General features: G+C 46.3%; 1 protein-coding gene across 1 annotated transcript in view; it reads left to right on the top strand.

The window, feature by feature from the left end:
- Auts2 (autism susceptibility candidate 2) overlaps positions 1-24,157 on the top strand; it is a 1,105,888-nt gene that overhangs the window by 987,762 nt on the left and 93,969 nt on the right. Inside the window, 1 exon segment of the mRNA NM_001363480.1 lies at positions 21,587-21,638. Coding sequence (NP_001350409.1) covers positions 21,587-21,638 — 52 coding nt within the window.

Here is a 24,157-nt window from a genome sequence, read left to right as displayed (position 1 = left end):
TGTCTTGATCAAATTACAGTTGCTTCCATCCACATATAAGCCCTGACCCTCATCTACCTTTGTCCAGAAAACAGCATGTGCCAAGTAAAAGGCCTGAGCTTTGAGTAAAAACTGACTAGTAGGTGTTACTGTGATTACAGATTGAGGTGAGTGGACATTGGGTCTAGGGTCTCGATGTCAAATTGATTTATAGAAGCAGAGGGAAGCACTTGAGATAATTTGGCTCTGGGCTCGACTGCCCCATGTAGAGAAGTTCTATGAGATAGAACTAGAAATAACCTAGAAGGTGCAATGGGTCCTTCGACTGGGGCCAGTCACAGCCCAGGAAAGTTAGGGAAGCACATGTTTGGTGTCTCCATAAAGAAAGGGGCTACTTTTGTAGCATTCCAGATTCCGGAGGGCACTCACTCAAGGATACACAAATAAACCTAAATGTCTCCCTCTGTCTCTCCCTCCCTCCCACCTGTTAGAATTAGGAGTTATTAAGCCAGCTGTTGATGAGGTGAGTGCCTTACCATTGAGCCACGCTCCTAGCCTGGGAGATTCTAGGCAAGTGCTCTGTTGCACTCAGCTAGGAAGAGATTTGAACACCAGCCCATCTAGCCAGACCATCTCTTCTCACTTTCCATGGGGTGTTACAGAGTGAAGAAATAAACACCACAAACTTTTTTTTTTTTTTTTTTGCTTGCACAGGTATCTGTGTGATGTGCATGTGGGTGTATGAATGTTGTCTTAGTTAGGGGTTTCCTGCTGTGAACAGACAACATAACCAAGGCAACTCTTTAATGGGGGCTGGCTTATGGGTTCGGAGGTTCAGTCCATTATCATCAAGGCTAGAGCATGGCAGCATCCAGGCAGACATGGTGCAGGAGGAGCCGAGAGTTCTACATCTTCATCTGAAGGCCTCTAGGAGAAGACTGACCTCCAGGCAGCTAGGATGAGGGTCTTAAAGCCCACGCCCACAGAGACACACCTACTCCAACATGGCCACGCCTCCTAATAGTGCCACTTCCTGGACCAAGCATACGCAAACCACCGCATTCACTCACGTGGCTGTATTTGTGTGTGTGGAGGGGTGCTGATGCTCATGAGTGTGTTTTATAACTGTACATGGAGGCTCAAAGTTGACAGCAGGTGTCTTCTTTGATCACTCTCTACTTCATTTAGGGAGGAAGAGTCTCCTGACGAATCTGCAACTCACCAAGCCTCAGTGTGTTCAGGCAGCTAGCTCAGGGGAATCCCCTGTGTATGCCTCGTGAATGCCAGGGTTGTAGATGGCTGCTACCATGCCTGCCTGGCATTACATGGGGGTTGGGGATCAGAGCTCCTGTACACAACAGTGCTTTACCAACAAGTGGACTTCCCAGCCCCAAGTGTTAGGGACTTGACAGAAAAAGTAGGATGTAGTTTTTGGTTTAATTTATGAGAAAAAAAAATATATATGTGAATATATGTGTGTGTGTATACACACACACACACACACACACACACACATATATATATACATGCATCCTATATGTGTATGTGTGTGTGTGTAATATGTATGTATATATATGCATCCTGTATGTATATTCATGTGAAGAGATGCAACATATGTGCAGGTGCATATACATGTGTGTGCACATGGAAATGGAGGTTAGAGGTCAACCTCAGGTATGGTTTCTTGGGAACCATTTTTTGAGACTGGGTCTTTCAGTCACCAAGTAGTAGGCTAGGCTGGACCCCAGGCACATGTCACTCACTGTATCTGTCTTATTTAGTCAACCAATGCTTCTGGGGACAGAACTCAGGTTCTCATCCTCACAAGGCAGGCACTTTAGTGTCTGAGCTGTCTCCCCAGCCCAGAACATAGTTTTTAAAATCAGGATGGTGACCCTCCCATACTAACCTTGCTGGCGCATATGTGAACAAGTGTATAGTCCAGCTAGTCTTACAAGGGAAGACTGAAGATTTGAAACTGGAGTGCATCGCTCCAGAGCATGTGCTCTCTCCACTGGACCCCATAACTGGGCACCCCAGATGCCTGTCCCAAAGGCCCTGGACTGGGCAGTTTGCCAACCCTGAAAGAGGAGGAGAGGCGTCCTCAAGAAGAAATGTTCAGACATTAGTTAAAATAGGTATCCTAGCCTCTTGTCTCGCCTTCATATTCACAAACGTTCATTTCTTTCTCTCCCTCTCTCTCGTTCTTGCTAGGGATGGTGACTGACAGATTAATACATGTCTGACTACACGTCTCAGAAATCAAAAGGAAGGGGCTGTCAGAATCACTTGTCAGAACATGAGATTAGGCACTTGTCATGTGCAGAGGATTGAGGGTCTTTCAGAGATAAGGTTTCATTTAATGAGGGTAAAAAGCCTCCTTTCAAAAATAAAAGGAGGAAAAAAGGAAGAGGAAGAGGGAGCAAGGGAAGGGAAAGGGATAAGGATTCTCTCGGGTAGTGTCAGCCAACTGTTTTCTCAACAGACCTCCATCCCAGAGCACCTGCCAGCACTGATAATGGCCGCCTATCCTCCCCTACCTTCTCTGCATAGAGCCACTTCAAAAACAGCTATCTTTGCCTCTCTTTGGAAGCCAGAGAGTGTTCTCCTTTGGGAAGAGGGAACTAGGCGTGTACTCTGGATTTCAAAGCAGACTCAAGAAAGCTCAAGTAAACCCTATAGCGGCACTTCTTGATGCACAGTTAGTGACACCCCTCATGAGGTCTGGGGACTTGCGTGACTTGCGGGATGGTGACCAAGGAGGGACAGCATCTGATCCGGCTGCAGCCACTTGTGTTTTGTGGTGGGAAGTATTAAGTTCGTTGGCATGTGTTTATTTTCCTAACTGTAACATGCTAAAGTCCTCCTGGAATGGAACTTGCAGGATTCTAATGGAGGTTTCCACCCCAGGAGTCAGGTTTCTCCTTCTGCTATGTGGGATCCAGGGAGAAAAAAAATCAGGCCCAACACAACCTCCTGGAGTCAGTTAGTTCTCTGTTTCTATGGTATTCCAGGGACCAAACTCAGGTCTGTTGGGAGGGATGGTGAGCACCTTAACCTGCTGATCCATCCCTCCCCCTCCCCCACACCCCCTACACACACACACACACACACACACACACCTTGTCTGAGACTAGATTGCTTACTGACCTGGACCACACTTACTTGCCTAGGCTGACTGGCCAGCAAACACAGGGATCCTCTTGCTTCTACCTCCCTGGTACTAGAATCACAAGTCTGCACCCTCACACCCAGCTTTTTATGTGGGTTCTGGAATCAGGCTCAAGTCCTCATGCCTGCACAACAAGCACTTTACTGGCTCACAATATTTTTTTTCTAAATGTCATTTAATATCACTGGGCGTCCAGTGTTGAGCTTCTCTTATTGCACCTCAAATGTGATCTATGCAATAGAAATATCTCAAATTAACCTCTCCCACCCCTAGTCATGGATACCACCTCCGAAAAGACGAGCATTATTGTGAAGAGTGCTCAGGGCAGAAAAGAAGGGTGTTGTGTAACAAATGTCTACTCCAGCTTTTTACTCCAGACTTGCTACTATAGGTAGGACCAATCCCTTCAGAATGGGCCTGTAAACTCAATTGGCAGGCTGCTTGCCTAGCCTATATGCAGTCACAGGTTCAATCCCCAGCACTGTATAAAACAGGAGTGGTGTCTTCTGCCAGCCAACCCAGTACTTCCGAGGCGCTGGCAGGAAGACCAGGAGTTCAAAGTCAGCCTTAGCTACAGTGAGTTGTGGTCCAGCCTGGGCTGTGTGAGAGCCTGTGTCAACCAAACACTTCAAAGCTACTGTAACAAAGAGAGTCCACAGGCTATGCAGAGGAAAGGGAACTGAAGCTGGGAACTTTCCAGGCCGACAAATGGGGATGAGCCAGGAGAGAAGAGAAGAGATAGGGTTTGAGACGTGTGGTACTTCTTAAGGCTGCGTTCAGCAGGCCCGCGAGGCTGATTTAAAACCAAAGCTTTTCCCTGGATCCCACTCTTGTTCCTGCGACCCGGACTTTCCATGACCAAATTCTAAGGATCTCAACCCTGATACCATAGGCTTAGCATCTGGAAGCCGCTTCACCAGTTGATCATCTGTGCTTCTGAGGCCAAGCGGAGCCACACAACAGGGTCTGTCTTTACAAGCCAGATTTTCAAATCATAATAAAGTAATAATAGATCCTAGGAAGAGAGACTCTCTTCCCTTCGAGCCCAGTGCAGGCTTTTTGTTCTTTGATTTCATTGTTAAGAAGTCAGATGGGGCTCAATTACATCTGGGTATCACTTGCACTTTTTCTTAGTTAGGAATGTTTGGATTAAGGGACTGGCAGCAGCAGAAACTGGAGAGATGGCTCAGTTAACAGCAGTTGTTGATCTTCTAGAGACTTTGGTTCCTACATAGGTCAGCTCACAAGTCCTGAACTCTAGTTCCAGAGACTCAACACCTCTTCCAGCCTCTGGAGGCACTGTGTGCCTCTCTCTCTCTCTCTCTCTCTCTCTCTCTCTCTCTCTCTCCCTCTCCCTCTCTCTCTCTCTCTCTCTCTCTCTCTCTCTCTCTCTCTCTCCTCCCTCTCAAAAATAAAACAAATCTTTAAAATAAACATACAAACAGAAAAGTTTAGAATCTCACCATAGCACATGTGTAGGTAGGGTGGTATTGGTGCATGCCTTTAATCCCAGCACTCAGGAGGCAGAGGCAGGCAGATCTCCGTGAATTCACAGCTAGCCTGGCCTACAGAGGGAGTTCCAGGACAGCCAAGGCTACATAGAGAAACCCTATCTTGAAATTCAACCACCCCCCCAGCCCTCCCCCAAAATCTAACTGTAGTGTGTGTATGTGTGTGTGCTTTCTTTCTGAAGTGTGCACGTCTCTGTTGGTTTTCAGGTTACAGAGAATGTGGCGATGCATTCACCCTTTTGGTTTTTTGTTTTTAAAACACAAAGCTGACAAATGTCCTTAATGGGGCCCCTGGTACTGTCTGACAGCTGCGGGGCTCTCTGATCCCGTCGCTGTTTTGATAAAGAAGTGTGGTTGTGTTCTCCAGTGGGAAGGCTTGGACATAAGACACCCCATAGATCTATAGGAAACTCCAAGAGAGTGGTACAGAGGATAGGGGGCAGGAAAGGATAATCCAGTAAGATGCCCCCGAGTAAATACCGTGAATATGCAAAGAGGGAAATGTGATTTCCTTCCTCTTCTTGTGTGTATGATATTTTGTTGGGTTGATTTGGTTTGGTTTGGTTTGGTTTGTTTACATTGTTTTGAGGAGGAATCACTCACTGTGTAGCCCTGGCTGACCTAGACCTCACTGTGTAGACCAGGCTGGCCTCAAACTCACAGAGATCCACTTCTCTCTGCCTCCTGAGTGCTGTGATTAAAAGTGTGTACCACCATCCCCGCCAGCCTCTACCTATCAAGTGAGTATTCGATGGAAAGGAATCCCAAGAAAGCCAAAAGTGGTGCTACCTTTCCTCAACCCCAGCATTTAAGAGGCTGAGGCAGGATGATCGGGAGTCGAAAGCCAGCACGGGTTTGTCAGTCTAAGCTACACTGTCCTTAAAGAAATAGGAATCCTGTCTCAAAAAGAAATAGAAAATGGAAAGTCAGAGAAATGTTTCAGCAAGCATGGCGCGGCAAGTCTGAGCTGGGATTGATCCCTGGGATCTGCTTAAAGGCTCTCTGACCTCCACATAAGTGATGTGGTACTTCCAGCTACACACACACAGAGGAGAGAGAGAGGGAGAGGGAGAGGGAGAGGGAGAGGGAGAGGGAGAGAGAGAGAGAGAGAGAGAGAGAGAGAGAGCCCTCATTTTATCTTTGGAGTCTCAAGTAGCACAGCCTAACCTGGAACCGACTACATAGATGGAGGCAAGGCTACCCTGATCTCCTGATCCTCGTGCCTCCTCTCCTTCCCAGGTGCTGGCATGCCAGCAGCCCACGGTCATGCTATTTCTGAAGCCCTTGAGTCGCCCACTAATGGGATGAAGCCATCATAGGCCTAATCCCTGCCTAGGCCAGTTCTGTGCAGGCATTCTGCTGGCCTTGTACTGGATCCTCACACTCAGCCAGTCAGCTCACAAATGCATGTTGTCAGCTGTAAGCGAGCTCTGGTAACCCAGAAGAAATCCATCACCACTGGTACTAATGAAAAACAACGCAGCGCGCGCTGCCTCACAGAGAATGTTGCCTGCCACTTGATCTTCGTATGAGACGGACAACGTCGTAAATTAAAACAAAAGCTACCAGCCGACAACTGCTTTGTTTTCAAACCAACCCCTTCTTCTCCGAGAACGCTCGTTGCCAGATAATAAATAGCATTCTTTACCAGCAGCCCCAAGTAAAAAAAAAAAAAAAAACGTGTTCGTTATAGGCAAGTGGCTATTTGAAAGCCTGGCTACAAGTTTCCTGTTTGACTAACACTTGTAATTAAATCCATCAACTTGAAGATTCTTGTGTAAATACCAGATGCTCACTGGTTTGTTTGATTTCTTTTTCTTTTCTTTCTTTCTTTTTTTTTTTTTTTTTTTTAATTCTAAAGAATGTGAAAAGTTATATAGTAACAGTAGAAGCTGAACATGGCAGGGCACTGCAGCCTTCAGTCCCAGTACTCAGGAAGCCACAATGGCACACTGGGTTCAAGGCTAGCCTGGACTAGAGGAGATGCTTCTGAAAGGGAGATGGGACAGGGAAGCTGAGGAGGTAAGGAGGGGGAGGAGGGAGGGAGGGACAGAGAGAGACAGAGACAGACAGAGACAGAGAGAGACAGAGACAGAGAGAGGCGGTGAGAGGGAGGGAAAGAGGGAAAGAGGATGCTAAGAGACAGGAATGGAGCTCAGTTGGCTAAATGCCTGACTAGCATGCACCAAGCCCCGAGTTCCTTCTCCAGCATCACATAAATTGGATATAGTGGTACACGCCTGTGATCCCAACCCTGGAAGATGAAAACAGGAGGATCAGAAATTCAGGACCATCGTCAGCTCTATAGGGTGTTTGAGGCCACCCTGAGCTACAGGGGAGCCTACTCTTTAAATATATCAACAATAAGACAGAAAGATTTTTTTTTAATTTTTAATTTTTTTTTTTTTAACGAAGCTCTGATTCTCCATACTGACTTTCTTGTGAATTTTTGATAATCTTCCAATTGGGTCGGCCCACCCAGTCACACAGCTCAGGCCTTTGCCATCTCTGGCCCAAGTGGTTGATGTTAAGTTACCATCAGTGCTTAGTTCAGCAGCAGATGGTCAGGACCCCCCGGCATAGTGGTTGGGAATCCAGCAAGCCTGGGGGAAGCTCCTGACTAGGAGAAGAGAGAGGGCTGGCCCCTCGCTCCCTGTCCCTGCGGGGCTGCGGCCTGCTTTTCAAGCGCTGCTGAGGCAGCCCTTGCCAGCTGTCACTTGAATTTATTCAGTAGATCATATGGGGAGTCAGAGAAGGAGGTTTGGGATGGTGTTGGGTAAATCCATCTTCCCTCCTGGAGGTGTGAAAAATCTTCCTGCTTTTAGTCTTGGGGGGGGGGGAGTGCGATTTATATTCTGGAGTTTGTTCCTGACCTGTGGGGAGGGAGGGGGGTGATTTTTTACAATCTTACGTGCATGTGTGTAGTAGCCCCAGATCAGGTGGCAACTTGAAGGAGTCTTTTTCTCTCCTTTCACCATGTGCATTTCTGGGAATCCAACTCGGGCCATCAGCCTTGGCCTTAAGAGCATTACCAGCTGAGCTATCCTCTGCCTAGGAAGGTTAACTGTCGATCCCCAAAGGGATGCTTCAGCCACGGTCCAAACAACCCTCCTTTGTGCCTACAGAAGGTCAATGTAGTTGTTAGATCTGTGCCAACTTAAGCAAAAGACTGGGACAGTGACTTGGTGGTTTATTCTTTGCATCTGTAATGCAAAGCCAGGAAGAGGGCATTCGGCCCCCGCTCCCAGCACTGTCCTGGCAGATGTAACCTGTGTATCTGGATTTACCTTAAAACATACAACACCCCTAAAACCCTTAGAACCAGTCACCAAGATTTCTCTCTGGGGCTAGCCTGTGGCTATGAAGTTGTCACTGACTTTAGTGGTAATTCCCTAACTGATCTTGTAGAATGGGTTGCTTTGTGAATAACCCCTCCCCATTTTGGAAAGTCTGGTTATAGCACAGGCTAACTTAGAGTTGACTGCAAGGGTATCCCTGAGCATCTGATCCCCCTGCCTCAGCTTCTCCAGAGTTGGGATTACAGGTTTGAGTCACCACACCGGGTGACAGGATTAAGGCAATTATGGTGGAGCTGGAGGAAGGTAGTTCCTGTTTGTTTATTTGTGTGTGTTCGTGCGCGTGCGCGCACGTGTGCACGCTAGAAGGCCAGACAAGTGTGTTTGGTCTCTGGAGCTGGTGTTACAAGCAGTTGTAGCCACCCATCATGAGTGCTAGAAATTGAATGTGTGTCCTCTGAAAGGCTACCAAGTGCTCTTAGCTGCTGAGGCATCTCTTCAACCCCATGGTTATTTGTTTTTTGTTTTTGAGACAGGGTCATATGGGAACCTAGATTTGCCAGGAACTCACTATGTCGGGGAACATGACCTTGAACACGTGACCTTCCTGCCTCTACCTACTGAAGATTGTGATTACAGGCCTGAGCCAACATTCCTGGTTTATGCTCTGTTGGCATGGAACTAGCACTTTGTGCATGCAAGGCAGGTGTCCTACCAATTGAGCCTCATCTCCAGACTCTCAAGGTTTGTTAGACCCTGCAGGAGAGCAGGAAAGGTTGGAGACATGGCCTGTGTCCCCTCAGCTACTTTCAGTTTCTATTTGGGAAAGAAAAAAAAAAAAATCACAGCAGAGCTGTCAGATGGCAGCTGTACATTTGGTGGCAATGAGAATTCCAGATTTTATGCTAATTTGGTTTCAGGTTCCTTTGAACCCACAGTTTTATGGGGCTGTGCTTCAAACTGCAATCTGTTTCGGATAAAAGAAGGGATTACTGAAGACTTTTTGGTTTTGCAAACACCCCTAGTCTCCAAAAGAAAGGGAGGGGGCAGATTTATTCTTTCATTAATATTGACATGTTACATTTCCTTGACTTTATTACTGAAAAAACTGCCTTATTAAAGTGAGTTTTTGTTTTGTTTTGTTTTGTTTTTCTGTTAACTCTCTGACTTCTGTTGCATCTTTCACAAGACCAGAAGGTCCTCCCTTTTGCAGGCAGGATTCATAGTCCGTGCCCAGGTATGGGTCTCTTCCCTGTATATTCTCTCTCTGTGTGTTGGGACTGAGAGTCTGTTTCAGTGCTAAAACAGCTACCTGGAATTGCCCAGTGAGGAGCTCAGGGTATGGTTCAATGGTAGAGCACCAGCCTAGAATCCCCCAGGGAGGGGTTGGGGGCGTGGCTCAGTGGTAGAGCACCAGCCTAGAGTCCCCCAGTGAGGGGGGCTGGGGTGTGGCTCAGTGGTTGAGCCTCTGCCTAGAATCCCCCAGTGAGGTGCTGGGGGCGTGGCTCAGTGGTAGAGCACCTGCCTAAAATCCCCCAGTGATGGGCTGGGGGCGTGGCTCAGTGGTAGAGCCCCTGCCTAGAATCCCCCAGCGAGGGGCGGGGCACAAGGATCACAATAGTGACACCCAAGGCTTTGTGTGTTTCAGCTTTCCTTTCTCAGCTGGCATATACTTGCTACTTCAGTTGCTGATTGCTTTGTAACAAGATACAAACTTGTTTATTTGCTTACAATGTTGCAGTTGAGAGCAGGGAGTGAAGACCAAGCTCTTCTGTGCTTTACCTAACTTTAGGGGAGGCAAATTGAATCAGAGATGGAGAAACCGTGCCCAGCTTCTAAGATAACTGGCAAGGGCCTGTGGATACAACTGTTCCTAAAGTTCTTGCCATATAAGCATGAAGAACACACACGTGTATGCGCGCGCGCGCACACACACACACACACACACACACACACAGTGTCCTTGAGAGCAGCAGCAGAGCTTTGTGCCACCAACATCTGCAAGTGGTAGTTACACAGGGCCAAAGAGGAGAAGGCAGGCCCCCAGCGCTCACGCACCTCTAATCAACACAAAGATTTTCATATCACTTGACCATTTGCCAAGGATACATTTCTGGGGCAGGAGAGATAGCTCAATGGATAAAGACATTTGCCGCCAAGCCTGCTGACCTGGGTTCGATTCCCAGGACCCACACTGTGGAAGGAGAGAATCAACTCTTACAAGTTGTCCTTACTACCACCACCCCCCTCCACTAGATAGGATTTAAGCTTGTTTTTAAAGAATATGGGTCTGACCCATAAAGCCAGCGATGGGGGACACAGAGAAGAATGTTCAAGTGTCCCCCACTACATCCTGACACCACAGAAGAGGATAAAAGCTAAAGCCAGAACACAAGTGAGAAGTCGGAAACAAATGCTTTTAGGAAATTCAAATTGAGGGAATTTTGTAACCTTTTAACTTCTCTCCCTACCCCCCCTTCCCCCATTTCTCCAGAAACTGTATGATTCACCAAAACAGTGGAAGCAAATACACCGTTCTTGGCTAGCTAGGACTTCTGCAAGTGTTCGGTCGTGAAAACTCAGACAAAAGCTTCATTTATTCACACGGAGAGAAGAGTAGAGTTCCAGGGACCCTAGGGATTATTAATACTTCTAGGTAACTCGTTTCCAAGGGGGAACTACGGAAGCTTTTGAGTGGAGGTGGTAGGGAAGATGGACCAGTGTTCAGGCAGCTGCCATTTCTCAGGATGTCGATCATCCTTCAGGCTGTAAAACCCGAGCATGTGAGTGTTCTCTCTTGTCTGTGACTGTGATAAAATACTCTGACCGAAAGCAACTTCCAGGAGGCAAGGGTTTGTTTTCGCTTACCCTTTCAGGTCATGATCAGTCATTGAGGGAAGTCCGGGTTGTAACTCAAGGCCGAACTGCTGCTTTCTGGCTTGCCTGCTTTTAGACTGACTCACGAGATTATACTTAGGTTAGCTCTCTTAGCCAATCCAGGGCCACCTGCCTAGGGATAGTGCATCCTTCAGGGCTGTACCTATTGACATCAGCTAATAATCAAGACAATTCCCTACAGACACACCCCTAGTCCAATCTTATTTAGGCAACTCCTCCTTGAAGGCTTTTCTCTCAGATGACTGTAGACCACTGTGTCAAGCTGACAATGAAAACTAACAAGGTAAATAAGCCTCAGATATCCTCACAAGTGCTAATATGGCTAAGATGTGTCTAGTATAGCCTCTCAGATCTGGAAGCTTCTCTAGATTATAGACATCAAAATTAATTTTGAGGTAGGTGTTGTGCACACCTGTCATCCCAGGACTCAGGGGAAAGAAGCAGGAGGCTCTTGAGTGAAGGCTAGCCTGAGCTACATAAGAGAGCCATTGTCTCGAAAAAAGATCAGAAGCACTCAGTTTCTGATCAGGAGATGAAGGACAGCCTGGCTAGTATAGACAGTTTGAGATCACCTTGGGTATATATGCAAATACATTTTCTTCATGGTTTGTTTTATTTTTTTTTTCATGTGTGGGTCTGTGCATGTAAGTGCAGGTACTTGTGGAGATCAGAAGAGGGCGCACCATCCCATGGAGCAGGAGTTACAGGAGTTACACACTCCTGTTCTAAGAGCAGAAGTTTCTCTTACCTGCTGAGCCATCTCTCATATCTGCACTTCCGTCTCTGCTATGAGCCCCAGAGTTTATTTTTTGATGTCTGGGTTTGGGACTAAGAAACAATCGACTCCCCCAGGAGTATGACAGAGTAGGAATGAATACAGAAGGTAAAGTCACATTGTCACCTCGGCTCCTTGCCACAGCCTTCCTTATACTTCCTGAATCATTTTCCTCGTCTGGAACTAGGAGAATATCCCAGTTTATATATGTCTCCTTCAACAGTGATAGAAGTGTTAACATCGTGATAAACCCTTTTAAGAAACACACTATTACATACAAGTATGAATGTCAATGTCTTTAGTCGAGGCTCAGACGTGGAACCAGTAGGCAACAGCTTCATGTGCAGTGTATTGTTTGTCCTATCTTCTTTTCTTGCCTGCAGTCCCCCAGCGAGAGGCTGGGCATGTGGCTTTGTGGCAGAGTGCTGACCTGATATGTATACACAAGACCCAGGGTTTCATCCCTAGCAACACATAAAATGAAAAGGAAGCAGATGAGGTACCTGTCGACAGCCGGGTGACATGAGTATCGATGGAATTTATTTCCAGTTTCACTGCCTTTCTTCTGTGGTGTCAGTCTCTGAATGTTAATATTTTAATGTAGATTTGGTGGTTAAGTAAGATATATTTTACGTCCTTTCTTATACCTTTCCCCCCTTAGTAGTTTATAGTCAACTCCGAAGTTTGAAAGTAAAATTCTTTTCCTTGACTTCCACACTTGGAAAATATTTATTCCCCCCCTGCATCTCAATAGTATGCACCATAAACTAACACCGTTCCGTTTATTTACTTCCCTCTTGTTACAGCCGTGATCGATGGTAGGGACAGAGGCGTACAGAGGTGGAGGGGTTTTGCTTTACAGCAACAGGAATATGAGCCAGGCAGCCTCCTTTCTGCCTGACAAGTAATGATGCTCCCATTTCAAAATCCACCCCTTCAGAAGGGATGGAGGCTGTGCAGGCAGAAGGACTTGGGGGGCCAGCTGAAGCTGACAAAAGGAAGGCCTCCTGGTCTGGGGTTTTAAAGATACTGGCCTACACAACAAAGTTCCCTGGACCCAGGAAGAGTGGCTGTCTCCTGGGCTGAAGAAAGCGAGAAAGGAAGAAACTGGCAGGGGCAAAGGGTAGACTGTGGCAAGAGGGGTTCCACACACTGGGGCTCTTGTTTGACCACTGTAAAAAGCAGGTTGTAGCTGAGCAGTGGTGGCGCACGCCTTTAATCCCAGCACTGGGGAGGCAGAGGCAGGTAGATTTCTGAGTTTGAGGCCAGCCTGGTCTACTGAGTGAGTTTCAGGACAATAAGAGCTACACAGAGAAACCCTGTCTTAAAAAGAAATAAATAAATAGATAAATAGTAATAAAAAAAAACCAAAAACAGGTCTTGGGCTGGGGATTTGCCTCAATTGCTTACCACCATGCGTGGCTCACTGGTGCTGCCACCAGGTAGCTATAAACCAGGTCTAGGAGCAAGCCTGTAATCCCAGCCCGTGAGAGGTAGTGGGAGATTGATCCGCTCAGTTTAAGGTTATCTTCAGCTACGTTGCAAGTTCAAGACCAACCTCTGCCTCATAATAAAAATAAATAAAAAAGATTAAGAAAAGCCAAAGTGGCATCTACCCAAGGCTAGCTGGAGAATTTATTATTATATTAATTTTTTAACTTAATTTATATATTTATTAATATGTTATTAGTGCCCTTCAGTGCTCTTTACAAACTGCTTATGTGACTTAAAATTAAAGGCTCGAATGGATTTTTGTAAAGGTTTCCTCTTCCTTTAACTGTGTCAGGAACCTCCCAGCTTTCCTCCTTTGGGGCCATGCTTCAAGCTCGTTATGTTTCCAAGGCTAAATACAAATAGATGAGTGGAACCTTCTCAATGCAAAACATTCACCCCAAGGCAGGAATGGTAAAGAAATATTTTCTATATGTGTGGCTCATAACTTGTGATACCCACTGAATACCATCTCAAATTTCAAATTGTCAGCCACTTAAGTCTTCAGAGTGGTAGTTCTCAACCTTCCACATGCTGCGACCCTTTGATACAGTTCCACATGTTGTATTAAACCCTAGCCATAACATTACTTTCATTGCTACTTCATAACTATAATTTTGCTACTGTTAAGAATCATAATGTAAATATCTGTGTTTTCCCATGGTCTTTGGCAAGCCCTGTGAAAGGGTCCTTCCACCTACAAGGGTGTCAGCAACCCACAGGTTGAGAATGACTGCTCTAAATGCATTCAGAATTACTGTTTGTTTTGGTTTGCTTTTGTTGTTTTGACAAAGGGTCTCATTGTATAGTCCAGGCTGGCCTCAAAATTATAATCCTTCTGCCTCAGCTTTCTGGGTTAAAACAAATTATTTGACTTTAGTCATATAGTGAGGAAGATGGCTTTTCCTTTTGCTTAGAAATTTTGACTAAAATACTTGACTGAAATCTTTGATTTTTTTAAAAAATGTTTTGACAGTTTCATATATATATATATATATACATATATGTACATATACACACATATGTATGTATACACACACACACATATATATATAATATATTTTGTCATGTTAATCTCTATTACCCTCTCTGATCTTCCTCCCAATCCTACTGAACCTCTTCTTCACAGCGAGTCCCCCTCCTGCTTTTAATGCCAAGTAGCTAGCCTGTGCTACTTTACACTCTAAAAAATAAAATGTATGTGTGTGTCCCTCTGAGTTTAAATATGGCAAGATCATAGATGCAGTTATTTACTGGAACATTGATAACTAACCAAAGACCACCCCACTGAAATGAATGCTCCTCCCCCCCCCCAGTGGTTAGAGTCCATAAACTCTCCTGAAATAATTAATGTAACAGTAGAAAGACATTGGAGTCCATGCCTGATCATGTTTGTTTAGTTGATTAGATCTTGCATAGTCCAGGCTGGCCCATAACTCCTGTCTCAGCTCGAGTCCAGGGCTTCCTCATTGACAGTTAGTAGGATTGCCTCTCTCTAAGATTTGCCGTCTTTAGAACCAGCTCAGAGTCTGAAAGTGATGTTAAGAAATCAGAAATATTTTGTGTATTAAGCTACTGGAATACAAAAGACATGATGTCTTCCAGCCTTGGACTGGAAATCTTCCAGAATTGGGCCTGATGTAGTGGTACGTGTCCGTAATCCCATCACTGGGAAGAAAGGAGGAGTAGAGACCTGCCTGGGCTATGTAGTAAGATACCGTTGCAGTAAAACTAAACAAAATGAAGTGTCCAATTAGGAAGACTGGGGCTTTGCTGAATTTCAAAGCTGTTCAAGATCTGGAGGTCAAGGTCACCCTGGCTACATAGAGACTCCAGGCCTGCTGGGGCTACAGACTACCTTTCCTCTAAGTGGATAGTTAAACCAGTCCATTTCCCCCAAACGTCATTTTGCTGTATTTTCCAGAAGGCTAACGCTTGAAAGAGACCTTTGATTTCCAAAATTAGTTTTATTAGAGGGATTATAATATGTTGCTATGTGCCAGGCATGGTGGCGCACACCTTTAATCCCAGCGCTCAGGAGGCAGAGGCAGGTGGATTTCTGAGTTCGAGGCCAGCCTGGTCTACAAAGTGAGTTCCAGGACAGCCAGGGCTACACAGAGAAACCCTGTCTCAAAAAAAAAAAAAAAAAAAAAAGAAAGAAAGAAAGAAAGAAAGAAAGAAAGAAAGAAAGAAAGAAAGAAAAAGTTGCTATACACCAAGTACCCACCCCCATTTCTTTTTTGAAAAATTAAAATTTTTTTATTGCAGTTATTTATTTATTATTTATTTATTGTATGTATACTTATGGAGGTCAGAGGACAGTTCTCTTTATACACTGTGTGGGTCCCAGGTATGAAATTCTAGTTGTCACGCTTGGTGGCAAATGCCTTTACAATCTTTACAATGCTGAGCCTTCTTTCTGGCACCTTGGGGTAAAAATTGTTTTTTTAATTTATATTAAGAGTTCAATGACATCAGTGGTGGTGAAGTACCTTCACAGAGGTGAAACATGTATTTACTATTGGTCATTTATTGATTCATTTCACTAAGGTTTTTACCATGTGCCCTAGACCATTCTGAAATTTAATATCTTTTGTCCAAGTACTGGGATTATAGAATTTCAGTGTTGACGGTGGAGAGATGGCTCAGTAGTTAAGAGTGCTTGTTCTTGTCAAGTTCCTAGCACCCAAATCAGGCCACTCACAGCTCCAGGGCATCTGTCCTATGGAGCACTGGAACACAAGTAGCACACTCAGAGGGGTGGGGAGGGAGGGAGAGAGAATCTTACACTTGATTAAAAAGGAAAGAGCGGCTGTGTGTTCTGGTAGAAGGTCAGTCACTTAAATGACTGAGGGCCGAATTAATGATTTCATCCATCCATCCATCCATCCATCCATCCATCCATCTCTGCCCCAACGCGCTTAGCTTAGCTGAGCTGGCTCCAGGGGACATCCTGGTGATAGATGATAAGTTACCATCCATGGAGCGAAGCTTTGACTTTGCTTTCCCTGTCTTTATGTTTGCTGCATAGAAGGGGAAGCCTCAGTCACCACTTGGCTGGTGTGAATGTATACACAAGTCGGATAGTTTGAGGAACTGTGCAGAGGGAAGGCAGTTCATGAAACCTACCGTGATTCGTGGGATGAGGGTTAGATCAAGATCTTTTTCTTCTAGACTAGGAACCCAACCTCCCATCCATGTCAGACAGTACAAAGATTATGTTATATTGTGCACCTACTGTGTGCCCAGAATCTGGACCTCCACCCCCATCTCAGAACCAACTCTTTGCATATGAGATTGGCCTAGAGGCAATTCAACCCCGGGCTACGGGCCTAGTAGCCTCTCCTTGGTTTAGAGCAAATCTCGGAAGCTGTAACTGCAAAAAGGACCGGAGCGTCGCGGTTCTTGCCCGTAGAGGGAAAGGCGCCATGGGGACCAGGGGCCGGTCCGCAACCGGAGGCGGGATGTAGTGGGAGCCACAGCTGTCAGTGTCGCACCCAGGGACTGCGCCCCCGCGGGGCCAACCGGGCGCCAGGGTGGAGAGGAGGGGCGGCGAGGGGCGGGGCACGTGGGGCGGGACGGAGGAGGGGCGGTGGCACCGGCTGGCGGCTCCGGCTGGGCGCGCCGAGAAGTCCCGCTCCGAGAGCCGCGAGCGCCAGGAGTAAGGCGCGCTCGGTACAATCCGGGCAGCGAAGTCCAGAGCGCGAGAGCAAGGGTGGGAGAAAGGGGTGTCCTCGCGTCACTACCAGGGACCCCCCTTCTCTCCCTCAATCCAGCCCCGGGTAGCCGGTGGCGCTGGCGGCGGGCCGCCTGATGGAGTTCACTTGAGCCAGGAACAGGCGGGAGAGGCAGGCCGGAGCGGAGCTAGTCCTGCGCGCCCCGTAGCAGCTTCAACCACAGCTTTCCACACCGCAGGCGGGCAACACCCGCGGCAGATTGCGACTCCCGGAGCGTGTCGGTGCCACGCCGCAGCGGGCCCAGGACCCATCAGATCAGCCCGCGGCGGTGCCGTACCGGCGGCACCCGCTGTTGGGGAGCCCGAGGCGGCCGCCGGGGAGCTGCTTTCGCCTCTGCCGCCGTACGCCCTCCTCCTCCTCCTCCTCCTCCCTCTCCCTCCTCCCTCCCTCCGCACATGGTCTCCTTTGTCCTGTCGCCGCCGCAGCCGCCTCGTTCTTAGCTCCGCGCGCCGCGGCAGCGGCTCCCGGGCCGCTGCTCTTCAGCCCTGCCAGGTCCCCAGGGCGCACCAAGTTGAGCCTCTGGTTTAAGCCAGCCGGTTCCCCGCGCGCCCCGCAGGAGCAACCAGGAGAGCGCGCGGGCCGGGCCCCCTCCCCATCTCCCCGCCACCCGCCCGGGACTTGGCTGCGTTGGATGTGCGCGCGCGGCGTTGACTCCTGGCTGCCGTGGAGGAGCCGGGTGCTGCTGCTGCTGGCTCTGCTGCCGTTTAGGATCCGGTTCGGATTTGGTTCGCGTGCCTCAGCTTTGAGACTTTGGAGAGGAATTAGCAAAACACACAGACTTGTGGACCTAGCCGGGCCGGCTGGAGTTGGGCGTTTTCTCTGCCTTGGGTTTTGGTTGCTCTCTCCCGGTGGTGTGTGGTGATCCACCCGGAGAGAACCTGACGGAGGACTCAAACCATGAACTTGGGGTTGACAAGACCGCCGAACCCCTGGCGACCAGGTAATGTTGCCCCACCACCACCACCGTTGGGGGGATGGGGTGGGGTGGCTGGCTCGCCTGCGGTCCGCGGTTTCGGGGGAGGAGGCAGGGGTCGAGGGGTCTTTTGTTGCGGCCGCAGCCGGGCCAGGGTGGTAACGGAGGCGGGCTGCTGGCGTCTGGCGGGCCTGGCCTTCCTCCCCCACCCCTCCCCCGCTCCCCTTTGTACTTTCCTAGCTCCCTGAGCTGGCTGGGCTCGGCCGGTGAGCCGTGAGTGCCTGCCGGGGGAGGCCCTAGCCAACAGAGGCGATCCCACCTCCGGGAGTGAACCCATAGCTCCCAAGGGAGATCCGCTGGACTCCTAGGCTGGGAATGCCCGCACCGGCTCGGGCTAGGAAGGGCTCCTTGGAGCGGCGCTGCCTGCTGACGGGTCACTGTCCTTGGGCTGAGCTCCGGGTCCCCGCCCTCCCGCTTGTGCGCACGCGGAGCCCGGGGAAGCAAAGGAGAGCTAGCTGGTGCAGGAACTCACCCGCGCCTAAGTTTCTAAGAGAATTGTCTTTGCACCTTCTTCCTGCGGGTGCCGTTTTGGAGAGCTACCTTAGCGAATTGAGTTTTAAGGGGTTCCGGGTACAGCTTCAAACATCTGGGACCCACCCGTGCGCACGGGAATTTTTTATTTCTTTATTTTTATTTGTTTTAACCAAACTGCTTTACCCAACTTTTCCTTCTACGCCAGCTACAGCTTCTAGACCATAAAAAGTATTGACATAAAAGGCAAATAGTACCCACCCTGCCGTAAAATGCCCCAAAGAGCATGTTTGTCTGGGAATTTTAGGTTGTGCTTCTAAGTGTATATAAAACTCATCAAAGCCAATCGAGGTGAGGAAATGAAATAGCAACTGATATTAAATTCTGTGCGGCTAAAGGTAATGGTTGCTGGAGAGAAGCGGGAAGGCATCCATGCGTCTGCCACTAGATCCACCGCACCTGCAGTCCTCATTGCTAATTTAAAAAGAAAAAAAATTAGGGAAATGAACCAAGTTATAGAAAGAAATGCACTTTTTTCTTCTAAAAGCAACGAAATGAAAATGTCCCCACGATTAAGGCGCCCAGCGATATGTACAAACGATTTTTTAAAAATACGTGTGTATGTGGAGGGTATATGAAGAGATGAAGGGAAAACTTGCAGGAATCAGTGATCCCCTCCACCTTTAAGTGAGTATGGAGGATCCAACTGAGGTTGTTGCATTTGGCAACAAACCTATTTACCTGCTGAGCCATCACGCCCACCCTGTATGGATGATTTTTCAGTCTTGTTGAGTGAAGGAAAATTACTTGAGGACCGTTGAAGCAGCTACATGGAATCTGCACCTATCAAGGCTTTGCCTGGGAGACTTACTTGAAGAATTTGGACGAAGATGGTCCAGGAGGCCAGATGGAAGAACAAGGGACCTTTTTTATTTTTATTTTTATTTTTTAAACCAAGGCACCGAGACACATGTACCTTTGGTGTTTTTTTGCCTTTCCAAAGGAGGCCTTTTTGAGACACCCCCTGACTGTAAGCAAGGCACAGGAGACAATTCAACACTTTGTGACTGATGCCAGTAAATTGAAGGGCTCAAAAAGCTTCCATTAGAAGGCATCGCTCCAAGCATCTTGAATCTCCGTCAGACATATTTCCTTGACAACCATTGGTCACAGAATCATCAGGTCCTCAGGGTCACTTCATTATCTACTTGAGAGCATACTCAGAGCCTAGTGGTGCTCACAAAGGTGACAGAATCACAGGGGCTGCCGCCTACCGCCTAATCCAGCTCTGGCTCCCATACCTAGAGCCACGCAAATGCAGCCTTAACAAGTTGCTTCTCCCTCTCTCTTCTTGCAGTTTTGGAAGAGCAGCTAATTTTTTTTTTTTTCTTTTAAACCGATTTCTTTAGGCCCATTAGACTCACTGTAATAGAAAAACCCCAACATTTTTAACAGTTATTTTAGTTCTGTAACATAACAGAAGAGACAGAATATTGCTCTCGTGTGCATGTGTGTAGGTTTTTTTTTTTTTTTCCCCCTTTCTTTCAAAAAATATTAACTCCATTTTGGTTTTGAAGCCGAGGCTTGCTAGTGACCATTCTAAGAGTATTTCACATCATTTTAAGGACGATGAAAACTCTTTGAGTTGCCAAGTTTTAGACTGCAAGACTTAGAAAGACATAGAAATCTCATTATGATTTGGGAATAGTAACACCTTTGGTGCCACTGTGTGCTTTTTCAGATTCACGAGTCTCTGTGTGCAGTGCAGATCAGTGAGGCTTTGTAACTTAATATTCTTGAACTGTTTAATGCTGAACACCCTCCACGGGACCTTCTTTGTGGCTCATTTTTATGAAATGCTACTCTAATAATATAATTTTGTTTAGTGTTACTTATGATGTCAGGAAAAGCTCTGTGTATATTTTATTCTAACTGCAAAAGCAGAGGGGTTATCTCTGTAGGATTTTTCACGAGTGAATGCAATTGAATACTTATTTTGTATATTTTTTGCCCTTGAGCCTATTAATCCTCTGAACCACCGTATAGAAGGAAGATTAGAATAAAATAAATGAGAGCCAGCCATAATAAAAATAGGCTAGGTCTTTTTATATCCCTGGCCTTGTGAACTGGAACATTTCCCTCAGTTATACGCAGAAATGTTTCATCTCCATCAATGTGGCCTTGGAAAACTACATAGAATATCTTCTTTGTCCCCCAAAGCCAGCCCAACTTCCCTTACCCCTACCCCCCACATTTCTTTATCCCATATAGAGTGAACATTCTGTGCCTTGCTTTGTCAAATGTATGCATCTTGGTATAAAACATGAAAGATCAGAGTTTTCTCAGAGGGGTCACAGGTCAAACATAGCATGAGTGTGGCTTGACCATTGATTGACAGGTCGAAGTGGTATCTTCAAATAAGAAGAGTGAGCTTTCTTAATTTTTACCTGTTTTCCGCGTCCTAGAAAGAAGCAGTAAATCCTGCAATATTACCGTCTCTTTCATCAAACTGGCTCACCATTTCCTCCCTAGAACATTAGTATATAATTTAAGCTGACTTTATAGTCTTTCTGTTTAAAGAGGCGCATTGCCTTCCCTCACACCAGTATAATAACTAGCTGACATGATCCCTGAAAAGCATGAGAGATGGCAAAGTGACCAGGTTTTAAATAGGGTCAGCTCTCATCCAAAACACTGAGTTTGGCCCTGGTGACCGTGACAAACACTGAACCTCGGGATCATCAAATACATCTTTAAAATCAAATTCGTTTCTGGATATCCTGGCTGACACTTTGGTGAGGAAAAGCTTAATGTCAAAAATAACCAAAAAACAAAACAAAAACAAACAAACAAAAAAAAAAAACCACATTTCTGATTTGTAGAAGAAAATTGAAAAACAAAATCCGGTGTCAAAAATTTAAAAATAAATAAATTAAAAATTAAAAATAATGATCTGTCAACTGAATTAGAAAATCGTTTTGTGAATGAACTAAATTGCCTTGTGAACCATTTTGTAGAAATATGTTTTGCACAGATAATAATAAGGACACATTTTGAAAATCAGATTTTTTTTTTCTTCCTTCCCCCAGCAAATAGCTGCAGTGCAGGCCTTTCTGCAACAGTCAACCAGCACCACCTGATGGAGGATTTGGGGAAATCACTGACTCTTACATTCTTCCTAAAAATATAGTCAATTGATTTAAAATGATAGCAGCCGACAAGGCTGTGGTTGATAGTCTTCACTGACAGTCCTAACGCTTACCCTCCCCTTTTTGTTTTGCAGGCTTCAGATGCTAGCTCTGAAAAACTCTTCAACACTGTTCTTGTAAACAAAGGTAAGACCCATTTATTACACTAAAGGATGGCTTTTAAAAATGAATAAGTAAATGCATCTCGTTGTCATTGTCCAAGAAGAAAGAGGAGAGGAAAAAAAAAATCCATGTGCTCTTTTTGTCTTAGCATTTTTGTGTTTTTGCTCCACTGTGGGGTCTGGTGGTTTTTTGAGGTGCAGGAGGAAAATGTTCATTTTTGAAAGAATTTCCCGATTCCTCGTTTGAATTGACCGGTGGTGTTAATTTTGTGTGGGATGCTGCAACAGAGAAGAATGGTTTTACAATGTCTTGATTGTTAGTTATCAACTTCCCGGCAGTCAGAGCACTATAAATAGTGTGTGTGTGCGCGCCTCGGATGGTAATAACCAATGGGGTATTTAATATTCACGGCGTTAGAGCCATAAACCAAGCCTTCTTCTGCTCTGGGCTCTCTGTAAAGTTAATAAATGAGCAAGAGGGCAGAATTTAAGTACCCACTTCTCCATTGATTCCTTCCAAACCTCAGTCCATAGATTAAGAGAGGCTAATGGTGCCGAGGTACACACAGGGAAGGCTCACCCTGAATCCCTGTCGGTAGGATCCTCAGGAGTCTTCATTCGCAGAAGTGTCCTTGGACCTAATGAAATTTAGAGGAGTTTCTGTGCACTGAGTTCAAAAGGTGTGTCATCTGGAAGGTACAGATAATACCAACCCACCACTCCCTTCCCCCTATAGAACCCCACTTAGGGGTTTGCAGGATGATTGCTAAATAAAGATGTGCTAGCCTGTGGTAACCTCTGCCCCTTGAAGGATGTGCAGGAGCACTGGGCCAGCATTGGACCCAGAGTTAGGTCCCCACGGCGTGAAATGGGAGAATAGTGCAGCAGTTTATTTCATTGTTAACATTTTCTGTCAGTTTCCTTTTTGCTTTCTAGTTAATGAAACATTTCCATGCGCAGTTATTTTGTACCTTCCAATTATTTTGAACTTGAACCTACCTTGATTTTAAATAGTACCTTATATTTAAAGATATCCCCAAGGTCTGTATGCTTGTAAGTTTGCTAGGACTCCCAGAATTAATGTCATATTGAATATGATCTTGTATTTTAATTGCATGATAGGATTACAGCTTTATATTTCATCATAGTTCTTAGTGGCCTGAGAAGTTTGTATAAATTTGTAATCCATAATGCTAAAAAACAAAACAATAAAAGCCAATGTGAGTGCTTGGCACACATCTCCCTCAGGGGTAGATATGTATGCATGTTTTCTGCTCCTCTTATTGAGAGGAGAGAATTCGGTGGGCCTTGGAGGTGTCCTTGATTAAAAAAAAGAAAGGTAACAGGAGAGGAAACTGAGTCATGGCAGGTCCCTACCCAAAGCAGTTTCCATGACTCTCTGACCCCCTCAACCCGACACACACATCGCTCGCCCACTGCCTGGTATTGCATCTTTCTTGTGTTAAGTTGCTATGGCCCTGTCTAAGCTGGCTCTAGGTTGGCATTAATTGCGACTGAGGAGCAGAACAGAACAGCTGAAGACCTTCTTCTCTCTCTCCTTCCTGCCTCCTCCCCCCCCCCCCCCATCCCACCCCCCCACCCTTCCAGTCTCCAGTCCAACACTTCCCACATTCTTGTTTTTGTTTACTTACACTGAGTGATGTGTGGCATCTATTTGGCTGTGAACAGCCATGCCCCTGACCGGGTGCCTTTCTTCTTCGCTGCTTTTCTGAGAGTAGTGAGGGGTGATTTCAGTTGCCTTGAAAGGATTAAGGTTTCTTTGTGTATACTAAAAATCAACACAGGCTTTTCTCTTAAGCTTTGCTTGGGAAACGTACACAGATAAGCATTTTAGTTGATGGCGGGATTATTCCTTCTCCCCTTATTTCCATCAGAATGGCCTTTCTTTCCTCCCCTGGAGTTTCCCCTTAATGCCTTATGCTAATTCCTGTTGGTAACATGAATGACAAGCGCCTGAATTAGTGTGCAAGTACAGGTGTTGCTCAAGTAGACTGCCTGGTACGCACAGCCCCTCCTCCCAGGAGAAAGAGAATGAGGGGCGCCGGGGAGCTCCGACAGCATCGGGATAGTTTTGTTAAGGGTCATTAGTATTCAAACTGCTAAATATCAGAAAAACAACTACCAAAAAAAGGGGGGAAGGTGATTGGATAACATTGTTGTCAGTTACTCCTGAGAGGCAGGTGCAGTGAGCCTCACTGTGCTTCGGTCTCTTTACTCCTGATAGGAGCTGCAGTGCTTTTTGGATATATGGTTGACAGGTCCTTCGGCTGTCATCATCTCTTCTTACATCAGGTTCAAGTTACTCTGAAAAGTCCGCTTGCTTGTCTAAAAGTCAGTCGATTCTCTGCGAGAATGTGTGTGTATAGCTATAATATATAATATGCTTATTATATGTAACATGCATACATGCATGTCTGTGCATACATGTATGTATGCATATGTATGTTTAAAGCTTTTCAAGAAAGGACAGGTTTAAGACACAGCTGGGAGATTCTTCAAGGCTATCTCTTACTGAACAGTTTT

The sequence above is a fragment of the Mus musculus genome, chromosome 5 (assembly GCF_000001635.26).
Source record: "Mus musculus strain C57BL/6J chromosome 5, GRCm38.p6 C57BL/6J".
Taxonomy (NCBI): Eukaryota; Metazoa; Chordata; class Mammalia; order Rodentia; family Muridae; genus Mus; species Mus musculus.
This window is presented reverse-complemented; position numbering and strand designations above follow the sequence as displayed.